General features: G+C 40.9%; 1 protein-coding gene across 3 annotated transcripts in view; it reads right to left on the reverse strand.

The window, feature by feature from the left end:
* Positions 1-2,422: 2,422 nt before the first annotated feature.
* Positions 2,423-16,511, reverse strand: part of DPF1 (double PHD fingers 1) — a 232,378-nt gene continuing 218,289 nt past the window's right edge. For all 3 annotated transcript variants that reach the window (XM_089659439.1, XM_089659437.1, XM_089659438.1), the window contains one exon: positions 2,423-14,530. In XM_089659439.1, the coding sequence (XP_089515565.1) occupies positions 14,460-14,530 (71 nt within the window). In that variant the 3' untranslated portion in view covers positions 2,423-14,459. The remainder of the gene's footprint in view (positions 14,531-16,511) is intronic.

The following is a 16,511-nucleotide window of genomic DNA, read 5'->3' on the forward strand; positions in this document are numbered from 1 at the left end:
TGTTTTTTTAAGGAAATCTATTTTTACATCCCTATTTTTTTTTTCTTTTGATGCAGACCAAATATTATTATCTGCCTTATATCTAATCCACTAGGATTTATGTTTAATAAAGCAGAGTGCTTGGCTTGTTCCTCTTGCTCCGAAACGGTTAACCGTAGAATCAATTCCCTCACCTCCCCCCACACCCCTCTCTCCATTCACCCATCTCCCTCTGACACTTTCTGCTCATTAAGTGTAACTGGCGCTCCAGCCCAACACTGAATTTCAACAAATATCAGCAAAAATACCAATGAATATTTAATGGGATTTTTTTTTTTCTGCATCAAATCTACCTTCTCTCCCCTCACTGGGTTCCTGAAATTTGCAATTTAAGGCCATGTTGCTGGGCAGAAAGAGTGAGAGTTGATCTGTGCAGACATGGATAAGAAGGTGCAGGGCATTATGGTTAGATGGACAATAATCCTAAGGGTTAATTATTTAAATGCATATTTAGAAGATTACGGCAACCGGCTAGTAAGCTTGAGAAGCATGCTAAAGCATCTGGCCGCGAATGGCCAATTTATGTTGGCTATAGACAGGCCAAATTTAAGCACTCCTTATGGTAATCTTTTAAGTAGTAAATAATAGTAGAATATATCTGCTGCTTGAAAGACAGATCTGCCCGATTGCTTAAAGTGGACCTAAAATTAAAACATAGATTAACCCGATAGGTTAAAAAAAAGCCCTGTAACACACCTGCTGCAAAACAAACAAACAAAAAAAAACCAATGTAACCTCCTAGAGTGCTCAATCACATGACCATATACCTAGGCATTTCATCACATGACCTCCTACTGACGGTAAAGATCAAAGTTCATTCAGAACTGCTGTTTGACCAGCTGTGCCTGAATTGCAATGACCTTCAATGCCAATTAAGATGGTAGTTGGAACCCAATTTTTATACAACATGGGTAGCTATTTAATTGCCTTGAAATGCCACAGGTAACTTCAGGAGAAATACAGGCTGCTCTGGAAAAAGGCGGTGTGGTTGTTTTTAAGGAGCACAATACACGATACTCGAAAAAAAATGAGCTGCATGGTGGAGTTGTCAGAAAGAAGCCTTTACTCTGCCAATGCCACCATAAAGCCCGATTACAACATGCCTGACAACACCTTTACATGTCTTACCAGGCTTTTTTTTGTGGCATTAGTGCAGTAAAGGCTTCTTTTTGGCAACTCAAGCATGCAGCTCATTTTTGTTTAAGTATTTTCATATTGTGCTTCTTAAAAACAACCACACCATGTTTTTCCAGAGCAGCCTGTATTTCTCCTGAGGTCACCTGTGGGTTTTTCTTCGTATCCCAAACAATTCTTTTGGCAGTTGTGGCTGCAATCTTTCTTGGTTTTCCTGATCTTGCCTTGGTATCAAGAGATCCCTGAATTTTCCACTTCTTGAATCAAAACTTCACCCAAAAGTTCTGCTTCTTTGTCTCCCACCCCCCTGCACTACCACATTTGGCACTTTTTTTGGGGGGGAGCAGGTACCTGGTTTGGACAGGTACCCTCCCACTTCTGATCAGATGCGCCAAAGCAATCTGAGCCGGAAGTTCAGGCCCCCCTCTTTTCCCCGCAACCGTCTGGGGCACTTCAAGGGTCCCAAAAGACTACAGGACCATTCACAAAGCATAGCGTGCATTGCTCATGCGCAGTAGGAAATCGGCTGTGAAGCTGTAAGATTTCACTTCCAGTTTTCCTCACTGAAGATGCTAGCACCTGCACCCGAAACTGACTGAAGAATCGGCTCAGGTGAGGACATTGCTGGATCCCTGGTAAGTGTCTTTATATTAAAAGTCAGCAGCTAGAGTATTTGTAGCTGCTGACTTAATTTTTTTGGGAAAGCCTGGAGCTCCACTTTAATGAGTGATTGAACAGTGCTAACTGGCATATTCAAGGCTTTGGATATTTTTTTATATCCTTTTCCATCTTTATAAAGGTCCATTACCTTGTTATGCAGGTAATTTTATAGTTCTTTTCTGCTCCCCATGGCTCAGTATCTAGCCTGCTCAGTGCTTCCACGTGAGAGGTAACAAACTAATGAACTATACACAGACACTGATTGCAATTTAAAAAGCCACAGATGTGTGTCTGTACCAAGGCCAAACATTCCAGAGTTTGTAAACTTTTCATCAGGGCCATTTGGGTGATTTCTGTTATCATTATATACTGTATATATATATATATATATATATATATATATATATATACACACACACACATATGCATGCTTACTATTTATACATACTTTGAAAATATACCATACTGTATATACACCAATACTCCCACTGTTACAACACGACAGGTTCTCTTTAGAACATTACAGAGTTTTTGGTACAGTGTTATGGCAATATCATAAATTGAAGAAAAAAGACTCTGGAACACAGAGTTTAATCCCATGATTTATTAACACACGATAACAATTGATCTCACTAATGCAAGCGACAGAAAGAAATCACAACAACGTTACAGACAGCCGAATCGCGGCAAAATATCAAATGCTTGGCAGGTCAAATCCTGCCACAAACTTTCATTTTTTTAATTACATTTTTTTAATACTTTTTAAAGTTTAGCTTTTTTTACATCAGGTTTTGCAGCACCTTTGAAGTAACACGTACATCTGTGCAAAATTCTTTCTTGTCCGTATCTCATTTGTCATATAGAAACATTAACACAACTGACAGTTGCTCTAAAGGAGTGGTTGGTGGTTAAAGCAAAAAAAGAAGGAATCCATTGTCCGCCTATATGATACAGCATTTCACAGGGTCTACTTCCAGAGAAAAAAAAAGGTTAAAGATTTTGGCAATTATTTAACACTGACTGCCTGGAAAAGAGGTTCTGTCTGGGTGTCTTGGAAGCCATTTTTAAACACGGAGGGCCTGTTACAAAATGGCTGCCTCCTATTATCTCAACAAAGTGCTTTCTGCAAAGTGCTGATCACACCCTCCCTTCCCTTTGGTGGTTGTAAAAAACAGCCCCAGGGTTTCATCTGAAAACAGACACAAAAATGACATCAAATAAAATCATGTGACCTGTAACATTTAATACGGCCACAAGGGCTGTAGCGATGTAGCTCTCTTGTCAGGCCCTTTCCTAAGTGGTCTCCTGCACCAAGAATTGCTGTTGATTTAGAAAATTGGGTAATGCTGTTATTATTCTTACCTCTAGCGGTGCACTTTATGTTTGAGTCTTATATTTACAAGGCAGGAAATCCTATTACCCCTTCCAAAGGGGTTATCATGGCTGTAATTCCAGTCACATGTCGTAGCCTTAAAGGGACACCATCATGAAAAAAGATGCAGTTATATACGTGCGGTTTATTTTTATTTTCCTAACCATAAAAAAAGGCCTCTTTGTTCTCCTCCTCATTGACAATGACCCAACTGTCATGTTTAACCATTGCAAATCAGATAGTGGCCCTGGCCACTACAGGCAACAATCAAATTCTACTGTTAGAATACCAGGACCTAATATATCCAAAGACCGCTTCTTTATTACCCATAGCAACTTCTTGGCTTTCATCCTTCTTGGCCCATCCATAGCCATGCAATTATCAGTGTCCAATATGGCTGATAACCCAAGGATCAGGAAACGGTCATATGTCTGTGATCACTATGTGACCTCTGCAGACACCCCTTGGCTAGCAGATCTCCAGGAGCAAAGAGATAAATGATCTGAAATGGGTTTCCCCAAATGTTAACTATTGTTTCCCTGAGATAATACTGAAGCCACAGTCACCTTCGTATTCTACAAACATATACGTTTGGCAGAAAAGATTGCATGTCTACGCCATGGTCTCTCTACAGAACTTTTTTTTAGTCATTACAACACTAGATAGGCAACAAAACCAAGTCTGAAAGATACAACCTGATTTGTACAGCAGTAGGCCACTGTATTCAGGACGTAATTTAAAGCTCAACAACATTAGTGAGAGAGTCCCATCTCTGATCTGAATGTCCATTGGGGCACTCACGCCAGGATTGGGCTTTTTAAGGCTACCCTAGGAGATCATTATAACAATTACAGATTTTCTATCTTGTTCTAAAATCTCTATGCAACCATAGAGAATTTTTTTCTCCCAAAGAAGTCCCTGAAGTCATAAATAAGATGCTTTGCATCAGCCTTTCTTAACGCTGAGGAACCCCTGCTAGTAAATACTTTAACTACAGCCCATGGTATATTAGCATGAATGTTGGTGGGAAAAATGCTCTCTACATCGGTGGTGAGTGGTAAGAAAGCCCTTTGTATCAGTGGTGCGTGGAAAGAATGCTCCATACATTGTTGGTCAGTGGGAAGAATGTTCCTTACATTGAGTTTCTTACTTTGGTTGTCAGTAGAAAGAATGGTCCTTACATTGGAGTCATTGGGCAGAATGTTCTTTACATTACTGGTCAGTGGGAAGAATGTCCCTTACATTGGTGGTCAGTTGGAAGAATGTTCATTACATTGGTGGTCAGTTGGAAGGATATTCCTTACATTAGTGGTCAGTGGGAAGAATGTTCCTTACCTTGGTGGTCAGTTGGAAGAATATTCCTTACATTAGTGGTCAGTGTGATCAATGTTCCTTACATTGGTGGTCTGTGGGAAGAATGCTCTTTACACTAGTAATTAGAGGGAAGGCATGTTCTTTACATTGGTGGTCAGTTGGAAGGATATTCCTTACATTAGTGGTCAGTGGGAAGAATGTTCCTTACCTTGGTGGTCAGTTGGAAGAATATTCCTTACATTAGTGGTCAGTGGGATCAATGTTCCTTACATTGGTGGTCTGTGGGAAGAATGCTCTTTACACTAGTAATTAGAGGGAAGGAATGTTCTTTACATTGTTGGTCAGTGGGAAGAATGTCCCTTACTTTGGTGGTCAGTGGGAAGAATGTCCCTTACTTTGGTGGTCAGTGGAAGAATGTTCCTTACTTTGGTGGTTAGTGGGAAGAATGTCCCTTACATTAGTGGTCAGAAAACCTCCCTTACAGATAGCTATAAAGATCATTGGTGGCAGTGGAAATGTAAATGAGAGTCACAAATTTCTCAGTGCTCAAGGAATCCCTAGCAACCTCTGGGGGAACACTACCATTCCACTGAACCCTGGTTGAGAAAAGCTACTTTACATAAAGGTTGGGTGCAACGCATTTTGTCCAAGTCTGTGTAACACTTATAACACTGTGTAACCCCTCTTACCAGAGGAGGTTACAATCAATAAACAATTTTACACCCATGTATGGGAGAGTTGTCAGCTATGCCCACAGGGGGGACGTGTTCACGGATATGTTCTGTATTTTTAACCATACATTGGTCTTGGTTGAAGCTGGATTCACACCTGAGCTGAGCAATTTATAGGTGTTTGAGCATTTTTGCATGCATAAACAAGCGTAGTAGAAGCATATTTGAAATGTTTACACATGTATTTAAGCTTCAGGTATTTTAGCTTTAGCTAATGCAAAGCAGTAGGGGTAGTGGACCATTTCTTACTGGGTCAATGTGTTTGAAATACTACTGAAAAAAACACACATATATGCTCATTTTGCGTGTTTACAGGCACTCTTGTGAAAGTCTAAGGAGCCAAAGACACTCATTTCTGCTTCAAAAGTGGCTCATGTACCTTTTAAAGCACCGGACTGCAGCTGCAGGCACCTGAGTGCTCATATGTGAATGACCACCATTTAAAAACATGGGGTTTGGTTTACTAGGAGTTTTGGAGCTTTCAGCTACAAAACGGGCAGGTGTGAATGTGAATAACAACCAATCACATTCCAGTTCCCACATCTACTATTACAGTCTACAAAATAGAAAATAAAAAATAATGTAACATCTAAATGAAACTGAAATCTGATTGGTCACTATGAATATCCCTCAATCTTCTCCATTCCTGAAGATTCCTGGGTCCCTAGAATCTAGTGATATTGCAAACAGCAATGAACCAGATGCCTAAATTAATTTTTCTTTTTGCAAGTCTAAATGTGAAGAATAAGATGTGAATAGCTGCTACAGGCAATAATAGTAGAGATAATAACGTTTCAAAATAATTTGCAGGAACTAATAAGAGCATCGAGACTTCCCTTCCTTACACAGAACCACTGGTTTGAAAAATTGGTGAGCACTGTAAATGTTTCTTCCCATTACATATAAAAAGACCAAGAGCTGTAAAGAATGCAAAGGCTTGAATCTTGCATGTAGAAATAAAAACAAAATTGGCGTTACATTTGGCCAGTTTCAAGGAACAGATATTTCCAGCTCCCATGCAAAATTTATGGAAATGGAGGACAGATGGAAGCTACGTAATGGCGAGCCTACATGTTATGTCAGTAAGGTGGAGAAAGACAAGTCTGATTTTCGATGCTCAACATAAATTTAAATATAAAGCAAGAAAACACCCAAGCTATTCCTCATGATAGTGTCCCTTTAAATTGATTCTCAGCTACATGCTGAGATATTCTAACACTCACAACACCCACATGTCTACAGCATATAGAAAGTACATGAGAGCCCTTCCGAGGGATCAGCCACAAACATCCTCCTTATATACAGTAAATCAATTCCTAGCTAATACTTATTTATAAGGATCAGGGGGAGGAAGCAACAATTTATAAAAAAAAAAATTCCATGCAATAATATAAAAATGTTAAAAAGGATTTCTGAATAGTGAAAGTACAAATACTTCTAATCATCTCATTATAAAAAAATACACAAAGCTTTATTAAGGCCAGACAATATACCAAACAAGTGCAGAATGGGGAACTATAAACCCCTCAGGGGTGGATCTCAGCAAAGTGGGCGGTGCTGTGTGTAAACACACAGATATATAGATAGAACACCGTCTGTGTTCTGTTATAGGTACAATCTCAGATGCTTCATATTACAATAGTTAATCAGAATATATTTTTTTTTAAACCGCAACAGAATCCTAATCCTTAAGAGAAACATTTTTTGTTTGCAAGTAATAAAAGAAACTGAATAATTACACCATTTTCACATTGTTGTTTTTAGGCCTTAATAAAGTTTTGTATACAGATTTGGTAAGAGAATAGTACCATACAAGCCTTCTTTGGATGAGGAGACAAAGTGGAGGGTACATTCCACCAATACATGTGGCTAAAAGGGTCTTAAGGACTTCTATAGGTTCCAGGATTCCCTATGTGCCTTTCTTTGTAGTTACATATAAGGAAAGTAGTCTGGGGTGTCCTCTGTCACCCGGAAATCTACTAAAGCATATACACGTTTTATTACATTGTACTAATCCAATCACATAAACAGATATGTAAACATTTGAGAAATTGAATATATTCCTCTTAAGTTTGGAACCATAGATGGAGAAGGGGCAATCATTTATTAATAGTGATAAATTTGAGCACTGAAAATGAAACAAATCCCTGTACCTATAGTACACACATCGCAAAGGCAATAAAAGCCCCAGATCAGTTGCTCCAATGTGTTGTGTCTCGTGATATACAAATGTGTAGAAGTTATTGTTTTAATGTATTCACACTAGAAACTGCACATGACTGGAAATGTCCCTTAAAGAGACCCTATTACCAACTTACAAAAAAAAAATGCAGCAAGCACTGTCAAATCAAGTGTTTTAAATGCCTACCTGCATTTAATTATTATGTAGCTGCTGGGAGAGGAGCGAAGGAGAATACTATAGAGTGTCACCTAAGTGACGGTTCTGAGTCTGCAGGGGCTGCTGGCTTCACATTCAAGATAGCAGCACCCAGCATCAGTCTCAGGGTTTTTGCATGTCTATGCAAGGGAATCTTTTACAGGTACATGACATACATAGAATACATTAAGTGCACATGTAATCTTATGGGATGAGATTTTTGATGGAATGGTTTGATGACAGGGTCTCTTTAAGGAAACTTGACCTGGCCTGAAATGTTTATTGGGAAACAACAGTGCTGAAGTGTGTTTGCATGTACTCGTGTTGGTTCTTAAATTGATTCTGGTGTCTCAGTGGAGCCCCCTGGATCCTAGGCCCAGGATACACATGGATACTCAACTTTGGCCCATACCAAGATTAATGAAACTGTTCAGGGCAAAGTATAAGAGTTTCCTAGTCCACCACTCCCCCTTTATATTCCCCTTTACTATACTCCGTTGATCTGGGAGTCAACACCTATGTAAGCTCTCTGCTTGATGGTGTCAAAACTTATAGTTTTGATGATATCATCTTCTCCACCAGATGAGGACAAAGTTGGGGCCCAAGCACTGCATCCTCAAGAGATGTCACATGATTTCCCAAACCACAGCAATCCAGGTTTTTGCAACTGCTGCAGTGGAGCAACCCAGTGAGGATAGAGAGAGATGAAGGTAGGTATAATTTGGTTGGTTAAAAGAACCCCTTGTTACTTGGCCCTTAAAGAGCAACATTTCAGATTCTTTATAAGACCTACTAAGTTCCACCAACTGCTACTCAACTGTCAAACGTCAGGGCCTCTTCTGCTCACTGAAGTTCAGGCCTTTAACAGCTTAATGATAGGGTTGGCACCAGCACATGATAGGGTTTATTATCCATGTGGGCAGAAGTGGAGGCCACCAGTACAACCTGAACCCAGGATCAAAAGGGGCTTTAGCCTAGACTCACCAAGGACCAATTTCAAGATGGTCTTACACCAGTAGAATTTTGTTTTTGTTGTTGTTTGAAATTCTGAAAAATCATTGGTCAGAGCATTCCATCTTTGCCATTACTGAGTCAACTAAATTAATTTAAAACCCCTTAAATATTGTCCAAACCTGCTACTTAAATGGAATCCCAGACCTAATATACAGATTTCTTTTGTCTAGCTCATGTGCATTACTAGAAGTACGATTTTTTCCTGAATGAAAACTACATTCAGTTAGAATTTCGTTCATTTGATATAAATTCTCCAATTCTCCTTCCACTTTACTCATCTTTATGACCAAAACTGACTGTTTTTTTGACCCCACTAACCGTTAAAATAAAACAAGTAAATTAAACAATAGACCGTTTTGAAAATTAAAATGTTCTCACAAAATTCTACTGGTGCATGGACAGCTTTACATAGGTAATTGCAAACATCCTAGGCTAAGCTAAGTTCATTATCAAGCACAGCCTTCTGCTCCATTCCTGCAGTTCTGCCAGGGGATTTAAACATTAACATATACATTTGTGAATCCTGCTTAATTCGTTCTCATGTTGGATCAATATTTATATGCAGAGCTTTAAAAGAGGACTACAGTGAAGACTCAAAATTCAGCTATAAGAAGCCATACAAATAGCTACTTACCTGAGTTTGTATTCTGTTTTACAATGCATACAATGGTTCTGGCCTATGCTAACCCCAAAGTCCGAATTGTAACATGAGGGGGTTGTTTTTGTTCCAGACCACACTAACCATTGCAGACTGTATGGAACTTCAAATCAGTGACTTCTAGCAGGGGTCTCCAAACCTTCTAAACAAAGAACCAGTTTATTATCCTTTAAACTTCATTGGGGGCCAGGCTGTGGTCAGTGGGAGTAGAAAATGCCCCATTGGTTTCAGTGGGAGTAATAGTGTCCCATTATTAGTATCAGTGGGAAGAATAGCGCCTTATTGTTGGTGTCACTGGAAGGAATAGTGCCCCATTGTTGATATTAGTGGGAAGAATAGCACATCATTATTGTCAGTGGGAGGAATGGTGCCTCATCATTAGTGTCAGTTGTGAATGGAATAGTGCCCCAAGGGCCAGATAGAGGCAAGCAAAGGGCCACCTCTGGCCCCAGGACCGCAGTTTGAAGACCACTGTTATACAGTATGTGCTTTTATAATATTATTACCCAGCAAAATACTTGCACTGATAGTTTTAAATCAGGATCATGGAAAGGAAATGTTTCCTATGTGAAGCATGGAGGCTGCCATTGTTGACTTCTACTTCTGCATATGCTAGTTGCCTGGCTGTCTTGTCGTTCTCTGGCTTCAATACTTGGAACCAATAACCCTGAATAAGTATGTTGATAAGGATTTTTGACTTTTCTGACTTTCCTGGTTTGCATACTTGTTCCAGGCTAGCCAGTACTGAAGCATGTAGGTCAGCCTTTTCAGGAGATCAGCAATGGCACCTCTCATATTTTTCATAAAAAAGGCTTGCCTTGCAATTAGGACCCGTGCATGGTCTACTTTTAGACTAAACTTAATTGTATGCAATGGCTAGTTTGTATCTGTAGCAGAAGCAACTTGAAAGCAGGCTTCTGTTTCTGCTGTAGCACCAAAACCTTCTCTTCCAATCTTTATATCCAGAAACAAAATGCAAATACAGGCAATACATTTATAGAAAACATGCTGAATTGTGTCTTACCTAAAGTGCTCTCTCAAATAATAGTTTTGGTGGAGTTATTGTGTAATAGGGAACAAAAAGAACATGCGTGTCTGACCAGCAAGACCCATCACTTTTTCCTTTTTCAGGCTCTCAGTTAGCTAAGTGCTTTGTGTTTTCCTTTGTATATAACAATATACATACACACACACATGCTAACACATACTCATCGTTCATTCAGCATACCTGCAGCACCACCAATAACATAAAGTAGTAGGTAAAAAAAAAAGTCCTGTCTTCCCCCCCAGTGAGTCTAGAACAATACGGACCCCGGCTCCCTAGCCAGGAGCTATCCCGGGGCTCACAGCTAATACTAGATTTGTGCATTGTTTAACCAGGTTCTCAGGGAATATCGATGAATCTGCAATTTCAATAGGAATGTGGATGTTAATTCACAGAATGAACGCAAGTTTTTCAATTACGAGCAGCAAAGCCTTGTACTGTATTAGCCGTCGGTGAAAGCAAAAAAGTATGAGAATAAACTGGTTCACTTTACTGGCTAATGGAATTTAACTGCAAGCTTTCAGGACTTTGAAGGCCCCTTCAATGCAAACACTGAAACTGCAGAACTGTGGTCTGTAGACTCCAAGATTGATGTCTTGTACAACAAACTGCATCTCCCTTGCTCAATGCCACTGCCCCAAAGGTCAGGAGACAGGCAGCAAGAGGACAGGAGGTGGACATGGGTGGGATTATTTAACAAGGTAGAGTAAACACCAATGATGAATACTAGCCAATGGTAGCCAACTGGAGTTCACTTTTCCTTAGGTTACGGCAGTCATAACAGTGAAAGATGATCGCTGATTGGTCGCTGTAGTCTGGTTTGGTTTGCTCTTAGCCTTGTTCAATAATAGACAACCAGTTCCTTCTATCAAAGTATCTAAGCAAGAAATATCTCAGCCAGTTTGTGCTGCAACCAATAAGATTCTTCTTTTTATTATCCTGTGCTGCAAAAGGAGAATCCAATTGGTTGCTGTGGGGCAACACAGCCTGGCTGTGACAATTCTTCCCTCACTTTGATAATCAAGGCCAGTTGTGATAGTGAAGAGGGATTTATAGTACAGACATGTATATTTACACATAATGGGTTTAGTTATTAGACATACATATATCTATATTCCCAGCATGGCCTGGGGTTTCAAATGTACATAGTTATATAAAACAGAATCTGAAACCAGACTGTTACTCTGCCAAACTGAAGATACATCTCACTATTTAGTGATGTTGTTGTTACAGCAGTCTGCAGCTGTGAAACCAACTTTCAGAAAATGTCAGTAAATGAAAACCCTGATCAGGATTTGAGCACCAAGTAAACAGCTCATTATGGACTCCTGTTCAGGCATTGAAGGGGTATGACCTGAAGAACCAAATAAACATTAATAGAAAATGGAGGAAGGTAAGAAATGCCTGGCACAAAATACCTGCCTGGGATGATAATATGTACTTGGCAGACCTCCACTGCTAATGGTGATTATATGTGGACACATGTCAGCATAGAGTGGTAAGGAACCTTTCCTGCCCTTAGTCAAATAGCCAGATCAATCTTATCCCCACTCTGGATCAAAGCTACAAGGTGCCACAAAACACCTGGCTGGGATGATAAGACATTCCTAGCAAACCTCAGCAGCTAAGGGTGACTATGCATGGACAGATGTCATTGAAGTGTAATAAGGAAACTTTTCTGCCCTTACTCCCAAAGCAAGGTCAATCTTCTCCCTACCCTGGACCAAAGCGATATGGTGGCACATCACATCGTGACGTTCCTGGCAGACCTTAGCTGCCAAGGGTGACTATCCATAGACAGATGTCATTGAAATGTGAAAAGGAAAATTGCATGTCCTTATTCCCAAAGCCAGGTCAATCTCCCCTCTCTAGACCAAAGTAACAAGGTGGCACAAAACACCTGCCTGAGATAAGATATTCTTGGCAGACGTTAGCTGCGAAGGGTGACAATGCATGGACAAATATCCATGAAGAGTGGTAAGGGAACTTGCTGTCAGGAGCGCCTAGTGCTCCTGAACCATCACAGCTGCTGGTCTCATTCCAGCATCCTGGTTTTTGCTGTGATACATTCTCCCTGTCTGTCTGTCCACCTGCAGGGTGATTGATGTGGCCAGTCTCTGGGTGGAGACCAAACCTGATTTAAGCCAGCCAAGCCTGCGGTCTCTTGTGCTTTTGATAGCATGTGTAATACTTGTTCAGGCTCCCTGTCTGTCTGTCTTGCTCTGCTGTTAGGATTCCCCTGTGTACGACCTCGGTTTGGAACTTGGACAATGTTCTGAACTCTGCCTGCCTTTTGACTATGGATCTGACCCTGATCATCCTGAACCTTGCCTGCCTTGTACCTGGACTGTCATTGACACCATCTGCCTGTCTGCCAACCGCAAGTACCTGTTTGCTTTGCTCAGTTTGCTTTGGTCAGTTTGCTTATGGGAAAAGGGGCTGCTATAGGTGAGGAAAACAGAAGCTAGCTATAGATCCTGACCTGCAGCGTTAGAGGTAAGCGTGACACTTGCCTTACTTATTCCCAAAGTTTAATCCATATTCTCTCCACTTTGGACGGAAGCACCAAAGTTGCACAAAACACCTGCCTGGGATCCTAAGACGTACCTGGCAGACCTTACCTGCTAAGGGTGAGTATACATGGACAGATGTTAGTAAAGAGTGGTAAAGAAACTTGCCTGACCTTACTCACATAGCTAAATCAATCCTCTCCCCACTCTAGATCAAAGTTACAAGGTGAATGAGATGACAAGATGTTCCTGGCAGACCTTAGCTGCTAAGGGTGACTATGCAAGGACAAATGTCATTGAAAAGTAGTAAGGAAACTTTTCTGTTCTTATTCCTAAAGCGAGGTTAATCTTCCCCCCACCCTGGACCAAAGCAAGAAGGTGGCACTAAATACCTGCCTGAGATGATAAGATATTCCTGGCAGGCCTTAGCTGCTCAAGCTGACTATGCATGGACAAATGTCATTGAAGAACGGTAGGGAAAGTTGCCTGTCCTAACCCCCAGAGCCAGATCAATCTTCTCCCTACCGTGGACCAAAACCTACAAGGTGACACATGCATGGACAGAAGGGAAAGAATGACGCTTGACTATCCACCATGGCAAAAGAAGTGTAAACAATAATGAGAACTACTGACATTGGTCATTGTCACTATGACATAAACCTTGGTGAGACAAGGATAGATGCTTGAACCTGCTCTATTACCTGCAAAAAAACTGAGCCATACAATATACGTAAGTTATAAAACATGTCCCTAGTATGTAAAGACATACCCTGCAAAAACTACCCAACAGGGTGGTAAAAGTTTCAAGTAAATCATACAAAGGGCATCAGCACTGCCAAAGTCAGCACACCTACCAAAGTGTTTACACTGAGCTTACCTACAAAGATGGCCATCACAGCAAAACTTCCAGGAACTGCCAACATTTGAACTGGGCACTGATGAAGTTTGGTACAGCGTGCATTCAGGGATCTAAAAATGGGCCTCAACAGGGGTTTGATTTCAACTTGGGCAGAAGTGGAGGTCCTCAATACAACCATAGCCTGTGGGGCTTCATAGGGGCCCAGAGATAGCAGACTATAAGGTACAGCCATTCCAATAGGTATGTCAATGAATTTAAACATTAACATATACATTTATGAATCCTGCCCAATTTTTTTCTGTGTCAGATAAATATGTTATATGTAATGCTTTAAATGAGAACTACAATTACAAAAAACAGCTGTAAAGAGCCATACAAAATAGCAACTAGTGTCAAAGAGAAGATATATGTCATAGCCCCATCTGTATGACATAGTTAATGAGTCTGTATGACTTGGTGCTCAATCCTTCCAGGGTTTAGTTTGCAGAATACTTGTAATAAAAGGTCAAATTGAGAAATGTTTAGCAGAGATCACAATACCACTAACCTGGAGGAGAGTGCCAGAGAAATAAATAGGAGCAAAATGTAGTACTGTCACACAGCTGAACCAATAAAACTATTTTAAACCCCTCGAATGAGGAGGGGTGAGGACCCCAGTGTGGAAATGAGAGAAGCAGAGGATTCTGGGAATAGGTAAGACCAGTCTGAGGGAGTCAGTGATCTTTGTCCTCTTGGTGCTTGTCCTTCTAGGTCAGTGTGATGTAAGCCGACGCTTTTTCCTTCAGTTGTCTCAGGCACAAATGACAACTCCAGCTTCCTGCAAAAACAATTTTTAAGATGTATTAATGTGAATGAAAAGGCATTCGCTGCAGCCGAGAACAGAGGAAGTATGAAGTGGTTGTCCTTTCATGTCTACAGGCGGCTCCAGCACACCCATGCCTTCAGTCTACCTACAAATACTTACTGATCGTTATGTCTTTTGTAAATGGTGCTAACCACATTTTCAGAAATACACTCTACAGAGCGCCCCAGTATTACCCAGAATTCTCTGGGGAGGCCAAACACGTGGGAGTATAGTGTACAAATTTATCCAGAGTTACAGCCATCGTCGCTGCAATACTGAAGACAATCCTTTCTCCTCTGTAAGGTTAATGGCCAGGCAGTATAAATGCCAGACAGCGCTCTTAAAATTTGACATCCTAAAGAGGCATCTGTATGTTGCTGTGGAAAATAAAAGTATTTTATCTGCGGTGGAGAGGTTTCTCTGTGGTTAAACATTGAAGCAATAATGGTTTACCCAGAGAAAGGAAAAAGCCTACTGTTCATTACAGAACAGATTGTGTATAGATGCTGCATTGCTCCATACACATATTGTAAATACAACCTCTGCCGTTTTTACTGTTCTGTTTCTGCAATACTAGACCATATCTTTTCCAAGCAGTCAGCCCTGGCTGTGATTTGCAGGCAGCGCTCTATGTGCACACGGGCTCTTGGGAATGGAATGGATATGTATTGCATGTGAAGGAGTAGGATGGGGTATGAAACTTTGATGACAACAAAGAAACATCCAAAAAAAATGTTTATTCTTGGACAACTGAAGGGATATTGTGCCAGTTGGCAGTGTCATCATCTTTGAATGGCACTCATCACCCACTTCAGGCATCTAAAAAAATTATCCCTTGCAGGCAGGTTGTGCCCACACATCAAGGGTTAATTGCTCATTTTGGTCTATGGGAACGAAAAAATATTTACTTGGTACATACTGTGCTCCCCCACCACAACAGCTTCTTCTCCCTCATGCTCCAGCAGTCTAGGGTCCTGATGTCATCAAGAGCAAAGCATGGTCCAAAGCCCTGCACTGGACATGATGACGTGTGTGTGTGTACTGTATATATATATATATCTTAGATTGTAGGCTCTGAGGAACAGGGCCCTCCTATCCCTCTTGTATTGAACTGTATTGTTGCTGTATTGTCTCCCGTTATATTGTAAAACACTGAGCAAACTGTTGGTGCTATATAAATCCTGTATAATAATAATTATATACATATATAGTTTTGCTCTTGCAATAAGATACACTTTAAGCTCAAGAGCTGCACAATGAGATGTAAAAATAAACTTTTAAAGGCAGAATTTTCCCGAGTATATTTTGCCTATGCCAATGTAGGCAAAATATTTGCAATCTCTGGAGGATGCTTAATGTTCGGCTCGGCCACTCATGTAGGGCGATCGTAGTACATTTTGACCGTCTTTCTGATGACACTCTTGTGTCTATGGCAGCAGATACCCTCCAGCCAACTATTCTTGGTGGGGGATGACTGATAACATCGGTTTGAAAGCCTTGCCTTGTGGCGATTTTTTTTTCCCCAAGATAAGCCAGCACCAGGAGGTGACCCTTCCTGACCTAAAAGCCATGTAATGAGGCAAGATGGGTGCCTTGCCTTAGGAGCTCTTGGACACTGGGGGATCCCTTGCCCCCCTAAAGTGCACCAAACACACGGGATGAGCAGTAAGTCACACACGGACAGCTGGAAGTCAGCACTAATTGTCAGTGAATGAATCCATTGCAGTTCCTTTCCTTCCGCCCGGTTGCGTTGCTCACGCAGCGAGGGAAGACAGCGAATGGTGACCTGGTCATACGCTGACAATCATTGCTCACTTCCTGCTGTCAGTGTGTGATGAGCGGCTGTGTCTGGCACAGCAGGAATAAAACTCATTTCAGCAGGACTCTTGTTCCTATTGTACCGTGTGTGATCTAATATTTTATTATGTCATTATAACAACCACCCTTTATGTAA

The sequence above is a fragment of the Staurois parvus genome, unplaced genomic scaffold (genome assembly GCF_062004578.1).
Source record: "Staurois parvus isolate SC_StPar_1 unplaced genomic scaffold, SC_StPar_1.0 ptg001157l, whole genome shotgun sequence".
Lineage (NCBI taxonomy): Eukaryota > Metazoa > Chordata > Amphibia > Anura > Ranidae > Staurois > Staurois parvus.